The sequence below is a fragment of the Trachemys scripta genome, chromosome 5, assembly GCF_013100865.1.
Source record: "Trachemys scripta elegans isolate TJP31775 chromosome 5, CAS_Tse_1.0, whole genome shotgun sequence".
In the NCBI taxonomy this organism is placed as follows: Eukaryota; Metazoa; Chordata; order Testudines; family Emydidae; genus Trachemys; species Trachemys scripta.
This window is the reverse complement of record NC_048302.1, coordinates 54,409,860-54,432,356: the sequence shown is the minus strand read 5'-3', so window position 1 is coordinate 54,432,356 and position 22,497 is coordinate 54,409,860. Positions and strand designations below refer to the sequence as shown.

The 22,497-nt window shown below is 43.1% G+C and overlaps 1 protein-coding gene across 1 annotated transcript in view; it reads left to right on the top strand.

Annotated features, from left to right (window-relative positions):
* The window catches only part of TTC29 (tetratricopeptide repeat domain 29), a 204,947-nt gene that overhangs the window by 7,235 nt on the left and 175,215 nt on the right, over nt 1–22,497 (top strand). Inside the window, exon 3 of the mRNA XM_034772973.1 lies at nt 3,222–3,305. Coding sequence (XP_034628864.1) covers nt 3,222–3,305 — 84 coding nt within the window. The remainder of the gene's footprint in view (nt 1–3,221; nt 3,306–22,497) is intronic.

Below are 22,497 nucleotides of genomic sequence, written 5' to 3'. Positions count from 1 at the left end.
TCACATTAATAATTTTTGTTGCTTTCAATTCTGATTGTTTAGAAAACCCTGGTTGGAGCTTTAACTTTTTCCTATTTGGTAGTAATTGAATTGACTCTTGTATTTTTATGGTGAATAAGCTATTATGTTCTTCTGTCTTTTCTTTCTTGTTTGTGCACAGACATCATTGATGGTGTCAGCAAGGTCTGAGAGAAGTGTTTATTTTTTTCCAGTAGCTTGAATTCTTTATGATGGATATCTGTCTTGGCAGGCCTTTTAATACACCACAAAACATTGTAGATCTTTTGTAAACAGTAGCTGATTTGTGAGGTGTGTGTTGGTTCAGTTCTTGGCTATGCTTAATTTTTTTTTTTAAACTCTGGAGCACATTCCCCCATCAGAGTAGAATAATTTTAAACCTGGACTACATGACAAGTGCCACTTTAAGCTTTGTGATTCATCTTTGCTGTCGATAGAGTGTAGTATTAAAAAAAAAAAAAGATTCCCAAGAAGCAGAGGTGAGACAACAGACTTTCCATCCATCTTACTGGATATTATATTTAAATGGTGATTTAAATTAAATGTTGGTTAGATAATTGTGGTGCTTGAATATTGCCACCTCTAGATATTTTCTGCCTTTTCTTTGTATTTGGAATGTCCCCAGGAGCAGGATGGTTCCTTTTGCAGACCTCCTAAGGTGCATAGTTTCAGGGCATTTTGGTGGTGTCTAGCCAAAGAGTTTTTGTTTTCAATTACATAGTCATATACTATTTCTCGAATACATATATATATTTTGTCTACATTCTTGGCCAAACATATAGTATCGTGTAATACATCTTTTACATTATTGCACACTATTTGTATTGTCCTAATGGTCCATAATACCTTCATTGATTTAGACTCTTAGGTGTATTTTGCAGACATTGATTTGGGTGGTAATTTAGATTATAGTTTGATAATTATGATAAATTGTTTTCTTTCTAAGGTATGTATTTTTATGTAATCAGTAGCATGTTCTATGGGGTGGGGCCTTTCTTAGGTGCAATTGAGGAATGAAGATAGCGTACTATCAGGCTAATGTACTTTAAGTGCAGTTAAGGCAGCAATAGTTAAGTATGAGTTGAATTTAAGTGTCCTGTATATGGCAGCAAATTTTCATTTTCATTTTTTTTGTTTTTGTTTCCTACTTTATAGGGTTGCCAACTTTCTATCGCACAAAACTGAACACCCTAGCCCTGCCTTTCCCTGAGGGTCCCACCCCTGCCCTGCCCCTTTCCCAAGGCCACGCCCCTGCTCAGTACATTCCCCCTCCCTTGGTGGATTGCTCTCCCACACCCTCACTCACTTTCACTGGGCTGGGGCAGGGGGTTGGAGTATGGGAGGGAGTAAGGGCTGTAATTAGGGGTGCAGACTCCAGGGTGGGGCCAGAAATGAGGGGTTCAGGGTGCGTTGGTGGTGGGGCTCCTGGCTGGGGCAGAGGGTTGGGGTGCGGGCTCCAGTTGGGAGTGCGAGCTCCGGGGTGCAGCTAGGATGAGGGGGTTAGGGTACAGGAGGGGGCTCCAGGCTTGGTGATGGGGCCAAGGGATTCAGGATGTGGGAGGGGGCTGCGGGTGGAGAAAGAGGGTGTTAGAGGGGGTACAGGCTCTGGGCTGGGGGTGTGGGCTCTGGGTTCGGGCTGGGGATGAGGAGTTTGGAGTGCAGGAGCAGGTTCCAGGTTTGAAGGGGTTCAGGGCTGGGGCAGGGGGTTGGGGCACGAACTTACCGCGGGTGGTTCCCGGTCAGTGGGGCTAAGGCAGGCTCCCTGTCTGTTCTAGCATCGCGCTGCACCCCGGAAGTGGCCAGCAGGTCCGGCTCCTAGGCAGGGGGGCCAGGAGGCTCCGAGTGCTGCTCTCTCCCGCAGGCACCAGTCCCCCCCAGCTCCCATTGGCCACGGTTCCTGGCCAATGGGAGTGTGGGGCGAGGACAGTGCATGGAGCCCTGTCCTCTCTTTGCATAGGAGCCAGACCTGCTGGCCACTTCCAGGGTGCAGTGCGGTGCCAGGGCAGGTAGGGACTAACTTTCCTTAGACCCACAGAACTGCCGACCACACTTTTAACGGCCTGGTTGGAGCTGTCAGGGTGCCGTTTCAACCGGGTGTTCTGGTTGAAAACTGGATACCTGGCAACTCTATTACTTCAGGGTGGTATGTTTTGTAAACACAGTTTATTATGTACATATAAATGATTTTTGTGGCCTTTTTCTGGCATTCATAGAGTAGTAGGCAACACTGCAAAATGTTATCCAGATGTCCATATAATTATGGAAAAAATATATCAGAGGGAGAGGATGCAACGAGGTAATTATAGACTGCAGTGTAATCTATATCCACAAAGGGGCAGAGTTATGGATTTACATACAACAGTGCTTAAGCATACAATCTTAGTGTTCTCTTCTCATAGTTTTTTATTGAATAAAAGTTAATTCACATTACTGCTATAAAAGTAATATCCTCTAACGTGATGTTCTTAGTATATATAAGAAGGCCTCATTGCTTTTATGGTCAGTACATAGTGCCTTTGCAATGCCAGGGCCTTTGTTATGTATGGGATTGGAGGCACAATTAAAGAACTGAAATGTTGGCTGAAATTGAATTGTCTGTCAATCCAACTTCCAACCCTAGCACTAGATCAGAACACACTGAAGTCAATGGGAGTCTTTTTGGTGGCTTCAGTAGGCTTTGGGCCAGGCTTTTAATGAAGGTCACCCATTAGGATATGCTCTTGAGATTTTTAGATAGGTAAAATTGTCTCTGAGCCTAGATTACACTACGCAGTATCTGCGTGAGTAAATTTTGTTTTTAAGGAGTCTAGTACAAAACAGATTTGACACTTTGCTTAGACAAGGCTGTCAAGACAAAAATGTAATGATTCCATTTTGGAAAAAAGTTTGAGTCTAGGAGGTTGCTAAACACTGGTTTACCTAACAAAGAACTCTGTAGTGTATATAGAACCATTGGATAACAGGGTTCCTAAATACCAAAGCCAACTCTGCTTCCCTGCGAAAATAAAGATTTGAATAGCTACAGACCAAAAAGTTAATGTGATACTTGTAGGTGTTTATAAAATGTGTCTGATACATTACTTTGTCAATATTTCAGTATTTATCTGTCTCTGCGTGGCAATGATAATACATTATACATACTGCAGACGTCTACTTTAGCACCTCACAGTGTTTCTTTTAATTTTTTTTTCATTTAAATTTAGGATTCATTTGATCAAAGACAAAGATGCCATAGATCATTATTTGGCGATGAATATCAAAGGGTTGTCAAAACAAGAGGCTGCTGCGTAAGTATGGCCTTTTTGAGGCATTTTAACATACAGTAAGTTTATTGTTTCCTTTGTTTCTAGTCATCATATTCAATAAAATCTGAAGTTCCCCAGGCCTTACACCTTCCTGAGTGGAACTTGGAACTTAAAAACGAAGTTTCAGTTCTACTGATCTTATGTCTATCAAAGCATTTAGTCCTGTGGTTTTATTAATTCTCATTTTTACTGAGGTTATATTACATTTCAAACATTATAGCTAGGATTGTGTCAGTAATTATATTTGAAATCATCTTTTTTTAAAAAAGCTTGTGTGAAAACATCTCCTGTGGGTCTGAAGTTTTGTGAACCAAAAATAAATGTTCTTGTATACTGAATTAACATCTAGCCAATCCCCAGCTCCAAATGCTGATTTTAAGATGCGGCATTTCATACACCATTAATTCTTCAAAAAGCTAATGACTGAAAGCACACTAGATATATTTTTATTTCTTACTGCTGGGATATTTATATTTAAAAGCTACAAAAGACTACACTTTTTCTGCAGTGCTTTATCAGATTTGGGATTTGGCTCCATCAGAATTAATGAAGGGATCCTAAAAATGTGGAATTACTAGTAGCTTAAAGTGGGATTTATTTCTTTCAATATTTAAATAACACTGGTCTACAATTTTTGAGAAGTTGTCTGCTTCAGAGATAAAATGTGCTATTTATTATGTATTTTGCTGTGCTGAATTCAAATGACAATTAAAACAACTGATTGGCTACTGTTTCTAAGATATTTACGTTTTTACATTTTATGTCTATGTATATTGTGTAGATAGTAGAGTTTTAATCATAAATTGTAAAGCTAGGTTTTTTCATGTGTTTATGGTTGCTTTACATGATAATATTTCACCTGTCCTGTTTATGTAACACTTTAAAAATCAGCAAAAGGGTTATATAAATACAATTTATTATGAAACAAAAAGCAAAAACTATTATGTACATAGTTTAGTCCTATTCAGTATCTACTCGGCGCTTCCTGGCTTGTCTCTTGTATTCATTAAATGGAGCATCTCTTGTCACTGTTCAGCAATAGTCTGCAAGCACTGATGGGCTCCATTTGCCCTGATAGCGTTTCTCCATTGTTGCAATGTCCTGGTGAAATCGCTCGCCATGCTTGTCGTTCACTGCTCCGCAGTTCGGTGGAAAAAAATCTAAATGAGAGTGCAAAAAATGTATCTTTAGTGACATGTTGCAACCAAGGCTTTTGTATGCCTTGAGGAGGTTTTCCACCAACAACCTGTAGTTGTCTGCCTTGTTGTTTCCGAGAAAATGTATTGCCACTAACTGGAAGGCTTTCCATGCCGTCTTTTCCTTGCCATGCAGTGCATGGTCAAATGCATCATCTCGAAGAAGTTCACGAATCTGAGGACCAACAAAGACACCTTCCTTTATCTTAGCTTGACTTAACCTTGGAAATTTTCCGCGGAGGTACTTGAAAGCTGCTTGTGTTTTGTCAATGGCCTTGACAAAGTTCTTCATCAGACCCAGCTTGATGTGTAAGGCTGGTAACAAAATCTTCCTTGATTCAACAAGTGGTGGATGCTGAACACTTTTCCTCCCAGGCTCCAATGACTGTCAGCGTGGCCAATCTTTCTTGATGTAGTGGGAATCTCTTGCACGATTATCCCATTCGCAGAGAAAACAGCAGTACTTTGTGTATCCAGTCTGCAGACCAAGCAAGAGAGCAACAACCTTCAAATCGCCACTAAGCTGCCACTGATGTTGGTCATAGTTTATGCACCTCAAAAGTTGTTTCATGTTGTCATAGGTTTCCTTCATATGGACTGCATGACCAATTGGAATTGATGGCAAAACATTGCCATTATGCAGTAAAACAGCTTTAAAACTCGTCTTCGATGAATCAATGAACAGTCTCCACTCATCTGGATCGTGAACGATGTACAGGGCTGCCATCACACCATCGATGTTGTTGCAGGCTACAAGATCACCTTCCATGAAGAAGAATGGGACAAGATCCTTTTGACGGTCACGGAACATGGAAACCCTAATTTTTTTTAATTAATGGAGATATCCCATCTCCTAGAACTGGAAGGGACCTTGAAAGGTCATCGAATCCAGCCCCCTGCCTTCACTAGCAGGACCGAGTACTGATTTTGCCCCAGATCCCCAAGTGGCCCCCTCAAGGATTGAACTCACAACCCTAGGTTTAGCAGGCCAATGCTCAAACCACTGAGCTATCGCTCCCCCTTGACAGCACCTGCCAGGAGATTCCACTGCTGTAGCCTGGAGCCCAACAGCTCTGCCTTACTCTTGGGTAGTTCCAAATCCCTGACAAGGTCATTCAGTTCACCTTGTGTTATGAGGTGTGGTTCAGAGGAGGAGGATGGGAGAAAATGTGGGTCCTGTGACATTGATGGTTCAGGACCAGAAGTTTCATCCTCTTCCTCTTCCTCGTCTGACTCAAGTGAGAATGATTCTGGTGCATCAGGAACCGGCAGTCCTTCTCCGTGGGGTACTGGGTGTATAGCTGATGGAATGTTTGGATAATGCACAGTCCACTTTTTCTTCTTTGACACACCTTTCCCAACTGGAGGCACCATGCAGAAGTAACAATTGCTGGTATGATCTGTTGGCTCTCTCCAAATCAGTGGCACTGTAAAAGGCATAGATTTTCTTTTCCTGTTCAACCACTGGCGAAGATTTGTTGCACAAGTGTTGCAGCATATGTGTGGGGCCCACCTCTTGTTCTGATCTCCAATTTTGCAGCCAAAATAAAGGTGATAGGCTTTCTTAACCATAGTGGTTATACTGCGCTTTTGTGATGCAAAAGTCACTTCACCACAAACACAGCAGAAGTTATCTGCACTGTTCACACAAGTACGAGGCATCTCTGCTCACTTTGGCTAAACAGAAATGTATCCCTTTGCAAAATCAAACACTGACAAATAAGAGAGCACGACACTGTATGATTTCTAGAGCTGATATAGGGCAATTTGTTCAGCAGAGTGATGTAAGCTTCATTATGACTGCATCATCCATGACTTCTAGGAATAACATGATGCAATTCATATCATGTATGACGCAATACCAGCTTCAGATTGCATCATTCATTGTTTTGCCTAAAAAGCAAGTACTGTCCAAACCCAGTCATAGATTTATTCATAGATCCAGTCAAAGATGTATTTTAGTCATTTCTGGTTTAAATTGAGATCCCTTCCCTTTATAACTCACTTATCCTCTGCCATTCCCAAGTCAAGGGTCGTATATACTGACCCAAGAGAATATCTTGAAAACTAGAGCCAATCAACAATTTTAAGCATCATTTTCATTCTCAGTGACCCAGAATTAGTAAAGTTTGACTACATTTATTTCAGAAGCATTTTGGCTGTAGAGCAGGGTAATGAAAAGATGTCTCTACAAAGTTAATTAACTATTAATATTGCAACATAACCCCATCAGTGTTAAAATAATCCCTCAATCCAACAGGAGTTGGCCAGACAACCATATTTTTAAAAAAAGTACTTGTCTCCTCTTCTACATTTCAGGAACATACCCTCAACTTTGTCTCCACACTCTGGCAAATGCATGTCTTTTTGCAGCATGCCCTGAAGGTTCCCAAATTCAGGCTATTTCTGACCAATGAAATGGGTATAGCAAGTTCAAGAGTCTTAACCGAGAATGGCCTGCCAGCATTCGCCATTTCTTTTGTAATGTTCTGGATTCAGCTTGAGTGCTTCCGTTTACCATAGCTGTGGCTGATTCAAGAGTTGCTCAAGCTCTCTAATGTGTCAGCAGGAAAGATCCTAATGTATCTTAGGAAGGATGTGTTGAAAAAGCAGTTTATGTTAAAATAAACTTGTTCTTTACTTTAGAGTTGGGAAACTACTGGAAGATGATGGACTACAAATAGATCCAAATTATGGGGCAGATTATGACTCTCTTTGTATATAGTACAAAGGAGTAGAAAGATGTAAGGGTGCTCCCTTTCCTTATCTGTGTGAATTATCTGTATCATGAGTCACAGTGTGAGATGGGGAGCAGGGGCAGAGAGCGGGCAGAACCTGTTCCTCTGCATCTTTGTGCTAGCTAGCACAGATGGTGAAGGAATCTGCGTCAAGTGTAAGGACTGGCTTGGATTACTTCCCTAATGGGGAGAGGGAGAAACCAGGGACCAGACTGTCACTTTCTAAATCACAGTATGATCCCTGGTCTGCTCCTGGGTTTTACCCTTACTTAGGGGTTCTGGCACAGCCACAATCTAGACCTATTTAAATAACAAATCTCTCCCTGGACAACTCTGTGGGTACAGATGGCCTGAATGAAGTGGAGCTAATGTGGTTCCAGTGTGCAGGGGGAGAAGGAGCAGAATACAGAGACCATAGAGAGGAAGAAACATGTATTCACTCATTATTACCCTAGCAACATGGAAGGGGAGAACACTAGCCATGGAGGGCTACTACAGCTTTGAAACTGCAACAGTGGTTGCATACTGGCTTTGCTTCTTAATGGCAGAGGTTTGCTTTTCTGCCCGGCCCCATGTGGATCTCCCCAGCACACAACCTATGCAGGGAAAGAACTGTCTTCTCTGTCCAACTTTGGGAAAGCTCTCATGCCTCTATATTGTAGGGTTCTAATTTGATGAGATCTACTTTCAGCCATAATAAAGAGATTTTTTACACATAAACCATGAGTTCTAAAAGAGTGTTGAGGTTGTAAGACAGGAAAAAGCAAGGAAATCCACAGTGGAGTGAGAAATGTACCATCTGTCCTTTAGTACCGGGATACACTGGGGTACAGTAACACAACATGCTGCTTTCAAAGTTATTAAAGCCTTTTGATGGATTAAAACTGAAATATCATGTAATTAATTGGGTGTATCTTTATTCGTATGTTAGAAGTGAACCTCCTTTAAATGGTTATGTTGATTTTTCTTATCTTTAGAATTTTAATGAATACTTATAGTAACTCAGAAGAAAGTAACAACCTCACTTCTACATACAGTTTATCAGTGCAGTCCTGTGTACCTACCTAGTACATCCACAGGGAAATGTCAAAAGAATATTAACACAGTACATCAACTAGAGAGCTGAGGTGTATTTATTAAGTTTATCTAGTTATATAAAAAGGAAAATTAAAGTCAGTCAGCTGCCATATCTCTAAATGGTTTCATTGCAGCCTAATTTGTGCTTTGTGTTGCTCAATAGACTACAGATACTTTTTATTAAAGAAACTGCAGGAAAACATTTATATTTTGTCAGGTAATTAATTTTTTCCCTCTTAAGCATGGATTATTGTATTTATTTTACTTAGGACCTTATAGTATATTGAAATAAAGGGGAAGGATATTATCCACTTGCCACCAATTCTCTAGTGTTCATATTTGAAATTATTTTAAAAGATGTTATCAGATTAGATTTGGTCCAAATTTTAAGTGATGTAAAATGAAACTTTTTCAAAATAGTTAAGTTTGCTAGAAATATTGCTAGAATTAAAACAAGAAAGAAAAGATTTTTGTAAGCAAATGTTCTGCTGTGTTAGCAACCCCAACATTGCAACACTAAGAACTTAAAAGTGAAAGACTATTTTATATTAAAAAAATAAGTGAAATTGATTCTCTTGAATTTCATCATCCAAGCTGAGAGAATTACAAAAAAGTCAACAGAGCATAATCAGTTACAAGTGAACTGGAATTTTAAAATTCTTTAACATCTAATTATCCAGATCCCAATCATGGAACTTGTAATCCTTCTAGAGAACACTCAGATATGTCTACACTTTGAACTGGGGGTGGGATTCTCAACTCAAGGAGACGTACTTTCATTAGCTCTCATTGAGCTAGTGCACTAAACATAAAGTGTATTTGGGGCAGGATGGGCTAGCTACCCCAAGTATGGGCCTAGGGTCTCAGATGGGCACATACTCTGGGTGACTAGCCCCTCCCTCCAGTTCAAAGTATAGACATACCCAGGGTCAGTGGTGTTACTCATGGAAGTATGTGCTTGCTATCATGAGTCAAGGTTGTCCTAATTGTGATAGCTGATGGATTCCTTCACCAAGTAGTTGAAGAACCAACAAGAAGGGATGCCATTTTAGATTTTGGCTTCGGTGAGTAGTGAGGATCTCATAGAAGAAATGGTTGTAAGGGACAACCTTGGTTCGAGTGATCATGAGCTAATTCAGTTCAAACTAGATGGAAGGATAAACAAAAATAGATCTGGGACTGGGGTTTTTTATTTTAAAAGGACTAACTTTAAAGAATTAAGGAAATTAGTTAGAGAAGTGGATTGGACTGAAGAACTTGTAGATCTAAAGATGGAGGAGGCCTGGAATTACTTCAAGTCAAAGTTGCAGAAACTATCAAAAGCCTGCATCCCAAGAAAGAGGAAAAAATTCATAGGCAGGAGTTGTAGACCAAGCTGGATGAGCAAGCATCTCAGAGAGGTGATTAAGAAAAAGCAGAAAGCCTACAAGGAGTGGAAGATGAGAGGGATTAGCAAGGAAAGCTATCTTATTGAGGTCAGAACATGTAGGGATAAAGTGAGAAAGACCAAAAGCCATGTAGATTTGAACCTTGCAAAGGGAATTAAAACCAATAGTAAAAGGTTCTATAGCCATATAAATAAGAAGAAAACAAAGAAAGAAGAAGTGGGACCGCTAAACACTGAGAATGGAGTGGAGGTTAAGGATAATCTAGGCATGGCCCAATATCTAAACAAATACTTTGCCTCAGTCTTTAATGAGACTAATGAGGAGCTTAGGGATAATGGTAGATGACAAATGGGAATGAGGATATGGAAGTAGATATTACCACATCCAAGGTTGAAGCCAAACTCGAACAGCTTAATGGGACTAAATCAGGGGGCCCAGATAATCTTCATCCAAAAATATTAAAGGAACTGGCACATGAAATTGCAAGCCCATTAGCAAGAATTTTTAATGAATCAGTAAACTCAGGGGTTGTATTGTACGTCTGGAGAATTGCTAACATAGTTCCTATTTTTAAGAAAGGGAAAAAAAAGTGATCCGAGTAACTATAGGCCTGTTAGTTTGACATCTGTAGTATGCAATGTCTTGGAAAAAAATTTGAAGGAGAAAGTAGTTAAGGACATTGAGGTCAATGGTAATTGGGACAAAATGCAACATGGTTTTACAAAAGGTAGATCGTGCCAAACCAACCTGATCTCCTTCTTTGAGAAGGTAACAGATTTTTTAGACAAAGGAAACGCAGTGGATCTAATTTACCTCGATTTCAGTAAGGCATTTGATACGGTTCCACATGGGGAATTATTAGCTAAATTGGAAAAGATGGGGATCAATATGAAAATTGAAAGGTGGATAAGGAATTGGTTAAAGGGGAGACTACAACAGGTCATACTGAAAGTTAAACTGTCAGGCTGGAAGGAGGTTACTAGTGGAGTTCCTCAGGGATCGGTTTTGGGACCAATCTTATTTAATCTTTTTATTACTGACCTTGGCACAAGAAGTGGGAATTTGCTAATAAAGTTTGTGGATGACACAAAGCTGGGAGGTATTGCTAATACAGAGAAGGACGGGGATATCATACAGGAAGATCTGGATGATCTTGTAAACCGGAGTAATAGTAATAGGATGAAATTTAATAGTGAAAAGTGCAAGGTCATGCATTTAGGGATTAATAACAAGAATTTTGGTTATAAACTGGGGACACGTCAGTTGGAAGTAACAGAGGGGGAGAAGGACCTCGGAGTATTGGTTGATCACAGGATGAGCCGCCAATGTGATATGGCTGTTAAAAAAGCTAATGCGGTCTTGGGATGCATCAGGCGAGGTATTTCCAGTAAAGACAAGGAGGTGTTACTACCATTATACAAGGCACTGGTGAGACCTCATCTGGAATATTGTGTGCAGTTCTGGTCTCCCATGTTTAAGAAGGATGAATTCAAACTGGAACAGGTACAGAGAAGGGCTACTAGGATGATCCGAGGAATGGAAAACCTGTCTTATGAAAGGAGACTCAAATTGCTTGGCTTGTTTAGCCTAACCAAAAGAAGGCTGAGGGAAGATATGATTGCTCTTTATAAATATATAGAGGGATAAATATCAGGGAGGGAGAGGAATTATTTAAGCTTAGTACCAATGTCGACACAAGAACAAATGGATATAAAATAGACATTAGGAAGTTTAGACTTGAAATTAGATGAAGGTTTGTAACCATTAGAGGAGTGAAGTTCTGGAACAGCCTTCCAAGGGAAGTAGTGGGGACAAAAGCCCATATCTGGCTTCAAGACTAAGCTTGATAAGTTTATGGAGGGGATGGTATAATGGGATAGCCTAATTTTGGCAATGAATTGATCTTTGATTATTAGCAGGTAAATATGCCCAATGGTCTGTGATGGGATGTTAGATGGGGTGGGATCTGAGTTACTACAGATAATTCTTTCCTGGGTGCTGGCTGGTGAATCTTGCCCACATGCTCAGGGTTTAACTGATGGCCATATTTGGGGTCGAGAAGGAATTTTCCTCCAGGGCAGATTGGAAGAGGCCCTGGAGGTTTTTCGCCTTCCTCTGCAGCGTGGGGCACGGGTCACTTGCTAGAGGATTCTCTGCACCTTGAGGTCTTTAAACCACGATTTGAGGACTTCAGTTACTCAGGCATAGGTTAGGGGTTTGTTACAGGAGTGGATGGGTGAGATTCTGTGGCCTGCGTTGTGCAGGAGGTCAGATTTGATGATCATAATGGTCCCTTCTGACCTTAAAGTCTATGAGTCTAATGCATGGGTTCTCAGCCTGGGGTCAGGGTCACACTGTACCTTCGATATTGGTAATTGGGAAGAGGTCCTGGTTAGATAGAAGGGATGTTCATGAGGGGGATCAAGATTCAGAAAGATTGAGAACCACTGATATAGTGTGTTGTTAGTAACATAAGTAAGGAGATTTGTTTGATTACGCAACTTATTTTTAAACTGAACTTGTCCTTTTAAGCAACTTGATGTTCTTATGTGTATGAGATCATTATGTGAAGAGAAACTCTCCTAAATTACACTTCTGTTTAAAATTATACTCCCTGTAATTGTCAGTATACCCTGGGCAAGCTTTGAGTACCTCCCAAATAAGGGAATTTCTGTGGTTATCACTCCTTTTTTGTCAAACAATTGAAAAAAAATATTATGGAGAAACACTAGTGTGACGGGTCCCTCTTGGGACTGTCACCTGATGTGCTGAAATTACCTCTGAGCCCATTTTCCCTGTCAGCTTGAGACACCAGAACCCTGCCTTGTTGAGCCAGATACACTAGCCTGCTGCAACACAGACCCAGGGTCTGGGCCATGCCCCGAAAGCTGCAGGCTTTAAGTGAAAACTGCTCTGCAGGTTACCTGACTCCAGCACCCAGACACCCAGCTCTCAATGGGATCCAAACCCCAAATAAATTAATTTTATTCTTTATGAAGCTTATACAGGGTAAATTCATAAATTGTCCACCCTCTATAACACTGATAGAGAGATAGGCACATCTGTTTGCTCCCCCAGGTATTAATCACTTACTCTGGGTTTACTAATAAACAAAAGTGATTTTATTAAGTATAAAAAGTAGGATTTAAGTGGCTAGTATCTTCATAGTTATGGTAAGCTAGCCTTGCATTATATACCTGATTTGAGCCCTGTTCAGAACTTTTCCAAAATTAAAACAACTCCTTAAAAGTGCTTCTGTCATAGTCTTATTCATCTTGCTTTAGGCATGTGTGAGATCTTTTGGGTTTTCTCTGAAATCATTGTTATGACATAGGGAGGTTTAATGGAAGGAGGTGTTGCTAAGGAGGGGGAAAAGGTGTATAATAATGTTGAGGTTGAGAGGAGGTTATATTTTGCTTGGTTGTCTCTGTTACTCAAGACTATGGCTCACCACACTGCTACCAGTGATAGTGAGGATAAACTGCTGTTCCTGAAACTGAAAGGCGGGGGGAGGTTGTGTTTCAGGCAGAATATGGCTGCTCTCCTCCATGGGTTAGGCTGTTGTAAGTTTGTGCTGTAGTTCCTCCACAGGCTCTCAGTTTGTCTCTGCTGCCAGGGCAAAGCCGTGGCCTTGTTCCAAAAAGCCATTAATGGATCAGGTCCTAGAAACATTAGTAACTACATCTTCATCTGTGAACTGCCAAGACAGTTGATCTCTTTAACAATGTAGATCACTAAGCGCAGGATGAAGCATGTGAAAGAAAAAGGTAAAGCATTCTCAGCCAAAGAGGTCTGTTTGTGGAATGACTTTTCCAAGGAGATTAGACAAATCCAGAATTTGACAATGCTGCAAGACCTTCCTCTTTGCTAAATTTTTTCTACTATAACCAGAATGACATAGCAATAATTGTCACATCCCCAAAATAAACAAAAACTATCCAAAGAAGAATTTGCCATCACCAAAGATGGGAGAAATGCTAAGACTTCTGAGTACATTAGGGACCTCACTTTGCCAATGTTACATGGCAGGTGCTCATCTATTAGAATGATTCACGTCAGTACAAAATTTTAAGGCTGCTAAATAGGTTATGACTGAGAACCTATATAGCCATAGTTCCTGTATTTCTCTTTTACAGTGTTGGAGGCATCCCTTTGGTTGGCCACAGTCCCCAGGGTCCTTACCAAAGTCCAGGTTGTTTTCCCCTGAGTAACCTGTCAATAAGAGCAGAGTGAAAAAAGAACAGTGTAGGGATATTAAAGAAGGTACTAACAGTGATTCCCCCAAGAGACAGTGACCCCCTCATAATTTGGCCCCCACACTTTAAAATCCAACAGTTTCACCAAGTACAAAAATCTCTTGGTCTTCTGTTAAAACTTGGAAGCTACTGTCTGTAGAAACCATTGATTATATCTATCCTGTGAAAGATATTTTACTACTATGTAAAACTTACAAACAAGTTAACTGACTTTATTCTTGATACAATGTAAACAAACACTATAAGCTGTTAAGTGACTTTCACTTCATTCAATGGCTCCTAGGACAGACCCCCACCCTCTGTGATTAAAGGGCCGGGAGTCTCAAATGAATTAGCACACACTCTGAAAGTGGTGGAGACAGTAAATTAAAATATGGTTAAGGGATGGAATGTATGCTGATGAATGCTTGATATACATGGATGGTTAGGGAGGTGCCAGCCTAGAAAAGGAGTATCCATCGGCCGAAGAATGTGTCAAGTGGATGACCAGAAACCCCCGGAGGGTAAACTGGGACCCACCCCATCACCTGGAAGGATGAGAAACACAAATTTTGGACAGTGTGGAGCCACCAGGAATGTGCCACTTTGGACAGGAATGTGCCATCTGCTGATTGAGTCAGCAACAGCAGGATGAAACAGCTCCCATAGACTAACATAGGAACTAATTCCTATAAGAATGGACTCTAAAGACTGATAACTTTGAGTCTCTGGTTCTGCTGCCAGCCTCCAGGAGCATCAGGTGCACCTGACACAGACTCGGCTCCATCCTCATGACCAAGATACCTGGCCAGTAACTTGGCATGAGCAACTTCTAGGCTGGTAACTATAACACCTATACAGAACTTGAATGAATGATTGTGTGAATGAATCTCTCTCTCTCTCTCTCTATATATATATATATATGTGTGTATGTATAAGAAATAAGTAGTCAAACAACGTTGTTTACTTTTATCTTTTGCTTTATCAGTATATTTACAATAAATGTGGCATCTTTGCCTTATCCCTCTTAATAAGATCCTGCTGGTTTTTATTCTATTGGTATAACAACAGGAGTACTTGTGGCACCTTAGAGACTAACAAATTTATTAGAGCATAAGCTTTCGTGGACTACAGCCCACTTCTTCGGATGCATATCTGAATATAAGATGCATATAAGAGCAGAGTATGTGACATGATTTGTGCAGGCAGGAGACAAGAGCCCCCTATGGTTTCTAGGAGTTTTTGATAAACTGGGAGAAATCCCACTTAGAATTATCCAGGATGTCACTCCACTTAAGGACAGACCAGGACACAGAAATTGGGAAATCTTTAATCCTCAGTCTCTTGCCCTCACAGTCTTGCCACACAGACTGCTAGTCATCTCAACTAATACCAACAGGATCAATTTTTAAGCTACTTTGCACCCTGTATATCCTTGGTCCTCCAGACATGACTTCATCAAAGATCTCTCTGCAAGGTTTTCTCCAGTGAAGTGGAAGTGTCTCTATTTCTTGGAGGTCCTGCTGCTCATTCCACTAGCAGTATGGTTGTCCTCGTGTGGAAAACAATGTCCTCCAGTTTCTAGAGCTTACTCTCCAGAAGTAAAGATATGCAGAGTTGCAGATGCCAACCTTCAGAGCACTCTCCTGGTCCTTTTTTCTGCAGGCAAATAGATAGTGTCTCTGAGAGTCATTCTGATATATTAATGTGTTGGAACTTAAGGCACTGAGGTATCTTGATTTTGGAATCATTGTTTAGGGGTCTTCATACTTTGGCATTGTATGAAAATAGTAGGGTGACCAGATGTCCCGATTTTATAGGGACAGTCCCGATTTTGGGGTCTTTTTCTTATATAGGATCCTATTACCCCCAACCCCCTGTCCCGATTTTTCACACTTGCTGTCTGGTCACCCTAGAAAATAGTACAGTTGTGTGCTACACCAAAAGGCAAGATCACAGCAAGGGTTGGACTCTACTTTTTGTGTTTTTTTTCATAGGGCAGAAACAAATGATCTTCTTAGGTATTTATTTACAGGACACAAACAATATCTGCTTGATTGGCTCAGCAAGAAGGAACAGATCCTGGAGGAACAGAATTTGAAGCTGGATGTTTTTCAGTCCATTTCTTATCCTCTCGGTCATACATCAGTGGATTGGTTTACCACTATGTGGAAACACTTATTTTTGGTTGAAGACAATAGCCATAGAAATAGATATTTTTTATTATTGGGGGGTGTAGATACATCTTTCCACTAAATCTTCCTGGAGAAAGCACAAGAGAGTTTATTTATATCCTTTGGTGCTTCAAATCATGTTGTTCCATCCCAAGAGCCTGACTGACGAGAATATTGTAAGCTTCCAATGAGACTGGAGAGACAAAGCCTGGGAAAGTTGGATGCCACTAATTGCTGATGGACTGTTTCTCCCAGGAGCAGGCAGGTTGTAATGTCAAAGAGCAGAAAGTATGTTGATCCATTTTAAACCTTGTACTAATATCTTGTGTCTGAAGATGACACAAGGCATACGTCGTATTTTGGAGGAATTTAGAAGGGGGTCTGAATATTAAGACTCCACATGCCTACTATTTCTAATGATGACTTGAGGCCTCAGCCCGGTGCAGATTTAAGAAGAAAAGGCCCAGTAAGTAAATAAACTGTTGGGTTAAATTGTAGCATCCAACACAGGGTTGGAGGAAGCATCTTAGTTGTTGGGGTTTTTTTAGATGTCCCTACTTATTCCATCAATCCTTGTCTGAATCTCTTCACTACATTCCTTCTCCTCTGAGTATCTTAGATTCTCTTTCCCGCCTCCCTCTGTTGTCCATATAAGCGCACACATCAATCTCTGTCTGTCTTTCCCTCCCTCACACACATGGGTAGTCCTTATCCTTCTCATTCTCTCACTGCTTTTAGGAATGGAGTGTCACCGGGAGGGCCTTCACAAAGACTAGGGAGGATATCACTTGTAGGAGGATGCCCTGGCTAGAAGGAGGGCCAGAGCCAGGAGGGTTTGAAGAATCCAGCAATGGGGAAGAAGAGGAGCTACTGAGCCAACAGGGAGGAGATACTCCTCAGATGGTTTTGCCTGCACAGTTCAAAGCACTGGAGTTTTCTAGCTCTTTGTTTTCTTAGTGGGTGGAATAGAGGTGAGGGAGAGACCACCAGTGATTGAACTGACCTGTCTAGAACTCTGTAGCTGTTCAGTTTTCAAACATGTTTTTGTTCAGTAGAGTTTGAGTCTGACTCGCCTGGTGTTAATGGGGGAACTTTTTCACAAGCAGAATAAATATTGCTACTTTTGTTTTTGATGAAGCCAGACTTCTTAGTTGGCATCACATTTGCCAGGTGACTCAATAATTGACTTTTTTGATTGTTGACCTTCCTTATCTGTTCCTGAATCTGGGGCTTTTTGTTTGCCCTCTACTTTTGTTCCTAAAGTTAACTCTGGTTCATGTTAACAAGCTTACTGTATTGCCATTCTCCCCCCTCTCCCCCCTTGCTAATTCAGGGTACTGAATGCACACAATTATTTATTTAGGATTGTAAGATATGTGTTACTGAATGTTTTTGTGCCACTTTGTAGGTTGTATAGATCTAAAAATCTGTAGGTGGGGGCTAGTGCTGCTAGGGTGGTGCTCTTGGAGGATGCTGGTGCTGCTGAAATGGGCAGGGGGTTTGGGGAGGAGTCTGTTATGTGGGTGGGGTTGTGCTGCTGGGGTATAGTGAGTAGGGCTGCTGCTGTTGAGTGGTGGTGGGACTGCTGAGATACTGGGTAGGATCTGGTGATGGTGCTGCTCATGGATGCTGTAGGCTTCTCTTTTCTCATGCCCTCTATTGCTTGACTACGTAGTGCTCAGCTCCAGGAGTGGGGAAGCACTGCTCCCACCCACCTCCTTGCCTCCTGAGCCAGGGAGGGGAAAGCGCCAGTGTAATTATGTTAGGAGTGAAGAGGGCATAGCAGATGAAGGGGGCAGGTGTGAACTCCTCCTTCCCTCTCCTGCCAGGCCCCTACCGGGTCTAAGGCCTGGTCTACACAATGAGGTTAGGTCGAATTTAGCCACGTTAGGTCGATTTTATAATGAATGTGTCTACACAACCAACCCCATTCAGCCGACCTAAAGGCTCTTAAAATCGACTGCTGCACTCCTCCCTGATGAGGGGAGTAGTGCTGAAATCGACCTTCCTGGGTCTAATTTGAGGTAGTGTAGAGCAGTGCTGTGCAATTCGATGGCATTGGCCTCTGAGAGCTATCCAGAGTGCTCCAATGTGACCGCTCTGGACAGCACTTTCAACTTCGATGCACTAGCCAGGTACACAGGAAAAGCACTAGGAACTTTTGAATTTCATTTCCTGTTTGGTCAGCATGGCGAGCTCAGCAGAACAGGTGACCATGCAGTCCCAGAATCGCAAACGAGCTCCAGCATGGAGTGAACGGGAGACACTGGATCTGATTGCAGTATGGGGAGAAGAATCTGTGCAGGCAGAACTCCGATCCAGCAGAAGAAATGCTGATATATATGCCAAAATCGCACCAGGCATGATGGAGAGAGACTACACCAGGGATGCACAGCAGTGCTGCGTGAAAATTAAGGAGCTCAGGCAAGCCTACCAAAAGAAAAAGGAGGCAAATGGTTGCTCCGGGACAGAGCCCCAGACATACTGCTTCTATGATCAGCTGCATGCCATTCTAGGTGGGGACCCTACCAGTACCCCAACACTCTGTGGCAGCCTCACGCAACACAGATGAGGATTTTGTGGATGAGGAAGAGGAGGAGGAGAATGCACAGCAGGCAAGCGGAGAATCCATTCTCCCCAGCAGCGAGGACCTTTTCTTCACTCTGGAGCCAATACCCTCCCAGGGCCTATTGTTCCCGGACCCTGAAGGCGGAGAAGGCACCTCTGGTGAGTGCACATTTATAACGACACTATAGGGGTTAAAAGCAATTGTGTTTAATGTTTGATTTGCCCTGAGCAATTGGGATGCATTCGCAGCCAGTACAGCTAATGGAAAAGTCTGTTAACATGTCTGGGGATGGAGCAGGAATCCTCCAGAGACATTTCCATGAAGCTCTCCTGGCGGTACTCTGAAAGCCTTTGCAGAAGGTTTCTGGGAGGGCTGCCTTATTTTGTCCTGCATGGTAGTACACTTTACCACGCCAAGCCAGTAGCAAGTTGTCTGGAATCATTGCAGCACAAAGCATGGCAGCGAATGGTCCTGGGTTTTGGTTGCATTCAGGCAACATTTGGTCTTTATCTTTCTGTGTCAGCCTCAGGAGAGTGATATCATTCATGGTCACCTGGTTGAAATAGGGGAAGTTTTGTAAGAGAACAGTAATCCCCTCTGTTTGCTGATCCCTGACACATCAGACCCCGGACATGCTTGGCTGTTTGTGCTTGGCTAAAAGGGATCATCCCGGAGAATAGCCACACGGGAGGAGAGGAGGAAGGGGAAGGAGGGGGTGTGCTGCACATCCACCCCAAAACTGCAGCCCCTCCTTTTAAATGGCAACTGCAGCCCCTCCTTTTAAATGGCAAACACAACCGGCATTTGTTACTATGGGAAAGGAGGGCGCTGCAGTTTGAAACCATTCCCACATGTTATGAACTCGGAAGAAGACAACCCTACATACCCTCTGGTTTACCATGGCTGCCTGCAAACTGAATTCTGTTGCCCAGCCATGTGTGATGTGTCACCATACCAGCAGGCACTCAATATAAAAGGCAAAATGCAACCTTGTACCTAAAACACATGTGCTGTCTGCTGTGAATTGCTTGATTCACTATGAAAGAGTCTCCCTTTTGTTCTCAGAAATGCATCTTCTTAAAAGGCTACTCTCCCTTTTTCCCCCGCTGCAGCTGCAAATGCTTCTATGCTTCCTGATTCAACTCCGTCCCTGAGGTTATCGCAGATTAGAAGGTTAAAAAAATGTACTTGCGGTGACATGTTTTCAGAGCTCATGCAATCCTCCTGCACTGAGAGGGAACAGCTGAGTGAATGGAGGCATTCGGTGGCAGAAGCCAGGAAAGCATACAGTGAGCATGATTGGAACACGCAGGAGGAGATGCTGAGACTAATGGGGGAGCAAATGGACATGATGAGGCGTCTGGTGGAGATACAGGAAAGGCAACTAGAGTACAGACCACCACTACAGCCATGCACTCCTTGCCAAGTTCCATATCCTCCTCACCCAGACGCCCAAGAACGCGGGGCGGGAGGCTCTGGGCACCCTGCCACTCAACTCCAGGGGATGGCCCAAGCAACAGAAGGCTGTCATTCAAACAGCTTTGATTTGTAGTGTGACTACAATAAGCAATGTGGCCTTGTCCTTCCCTCCTTCCCCACCCTATCCTGTTATCAAACCCTTTGTACACCCCAGCTTCCTTTTACTAGTCAGCATTGTCAGTGATCTCACATATTTTTTAATAAAGAATGAATGGATTCAGAACAATAGGGACTTTTTTTTTCTGTGCCAGCTGTGGTCAAAGGGGAGAGGAGGGTTAGCTTACAGGGATCTACATTCACCAAAGGAGGTGGGTTTGCATCAAGAAGAAAAACACAACTGTCACACCGTAGCCTGGTCAGTCATTAAACTGTTTTTCAAAGCCTCTCTGATGCACAGCGTGCTTCAGTGTGCTCTTCTAATTGCCCATGTGTCTGGCTGTTCAAAATTGGCCACCAGGTGATCTGCCTCCACCTCCCACCCCGCTATAAATGTCTCCCCCTACTCTCACAGATATTATGGAGCACACAGCAAGCAGCAATAACAATGGGAATATTGCTTTCGCTGAGGTCTAACCTATTCAGCAAACTGCGCCAGCTCCCCTTTAAACGTCCAAAGGCACATTCTACCACCATTCTGCACTTGCTCAGCCTATAGTTGAACTGCTCCTTACTGCTGTCCAGGCTGCCTGTGTATGGCTTCATGAGCCATGGGAGCAAGGGGTAGGCTGGGTCCCCAAGGATAACTATTGGCATTTCAACATCCCCAATGGTAATTTTCTGGTCTGGGAAGAAAGTCCCTTCTTGCAGCTTTCTGAACAGCCCGGATTTCCGAAAGATGTGAGCGTCATGCACCTTTCCCAACCATCCCACATTGATGTCAGCGAAATGGGCCTTGTGATCCACCAGTGCTTGCAACACCATTTAGAAGTACCCCTTGCAGTTTATGTAATGGTTGGCAAGATGGTCCAGTGCCAAGATAGGGATATGCGTTCCGTCTATTGCCCCACCACAGTTAGGGAACCCCATTGCAGTAAAGCCATCCACTATGACCTACACATTTCCCAGAGTTACTACCCTTCTTAACAGAAGGGTATTGATTGCCCTGGCTACTTGGATCACAGCAGCCCCCATGGTAGATTTGCCCAGTCCGAATTGATTAGTGACTGACTGGTAGCAGTCAGGCATTGCAAGCTTCCACAGGGCTATCGCCACTCGCTTCTCAACTGTCAGGACAGCTCTCATTTTGGTATTCCTGCGCTTCAGGGCGAGGGAAAGCAACTCACAAAGTTCCATGAAAGTGGCCTTACTCATGCAAAAGTTTTACAGCCACTGGGAATCATTCCATACCTGCAACACTATGCTGTCCCACCAGTCAGTACTTGTTTGCCGGGCCCAGAATCGGCGTTCCATTGTATCAACATGCCCCAATGCCACCAAGATATCGCAGTTGCCACAGACATAGACATAGTCTGTGTCCATGTCCTCCTCACAATCTTCCTTGTGCTGGCGGCTCCTAGCTAGGCTCTGCACAGGGGTGGCTCTAGGCACCAGCAAAGCAAGCACATGTTTGGGGCAGCCCATTTGCAGGGGCGGCAGGGATCCAGCATGGGAGCTGAGAACCAACAGGGGTCCCTGGGAGCTGAAGTTCCTTGGTTAGCTCCCTGCCTATAGAGCCAGCCCTGGAGCAGGGAAAGAACTACATTTCCCAGCATTCCCTTGGCCACTACCAACAGGAAAGAGGGGGAGGGAGGGAGGTAGCTGAGACCTCATGCTGCAGTGAATGGAGAGCTGCACTGTGAATAGGGATTCCTTATTTAACATTCAAAAAATAGGACACTCCATGGGGAGGGAGGGTAGCCCTACCCTGCCACCATCCACTCCCTCCGACTGTCCCCCACAGGAACCTCAACCCATCCAACCCCCCTGTTCCCTGTCCCCTGATCGCCCCTTCCCAGGACCCCGCTCCAACTGCCCCCCAGGATCCCACCCCCTATCTAAGCCCCACTGGTCCTTGTCCCCAACTGCCCCCTCCTGAGACCCCCCCCAACTTCCCTCCTAGGACCCCACCCCCTACCTGTCCCCTGACAAACCCCTGGGACTCCCATGCCTATCCAACTGCTGTCTGTCTCCTGACTGCCCCCTCCAAACTCCTGACCCATCTAACCGTCCCTTCTCCCTGTCCCTTGACTGCCCCCCCGGAACCCTCTACCCCTTCTCCAGCCCCCCAGCCCCCTTACCGTGCCACTCAGACCAGCGTGTCTGGCTTTGTGCAGCGCCAGACACGCTGCTGCATACATGCTGCCATGCTCCCCTGTGGA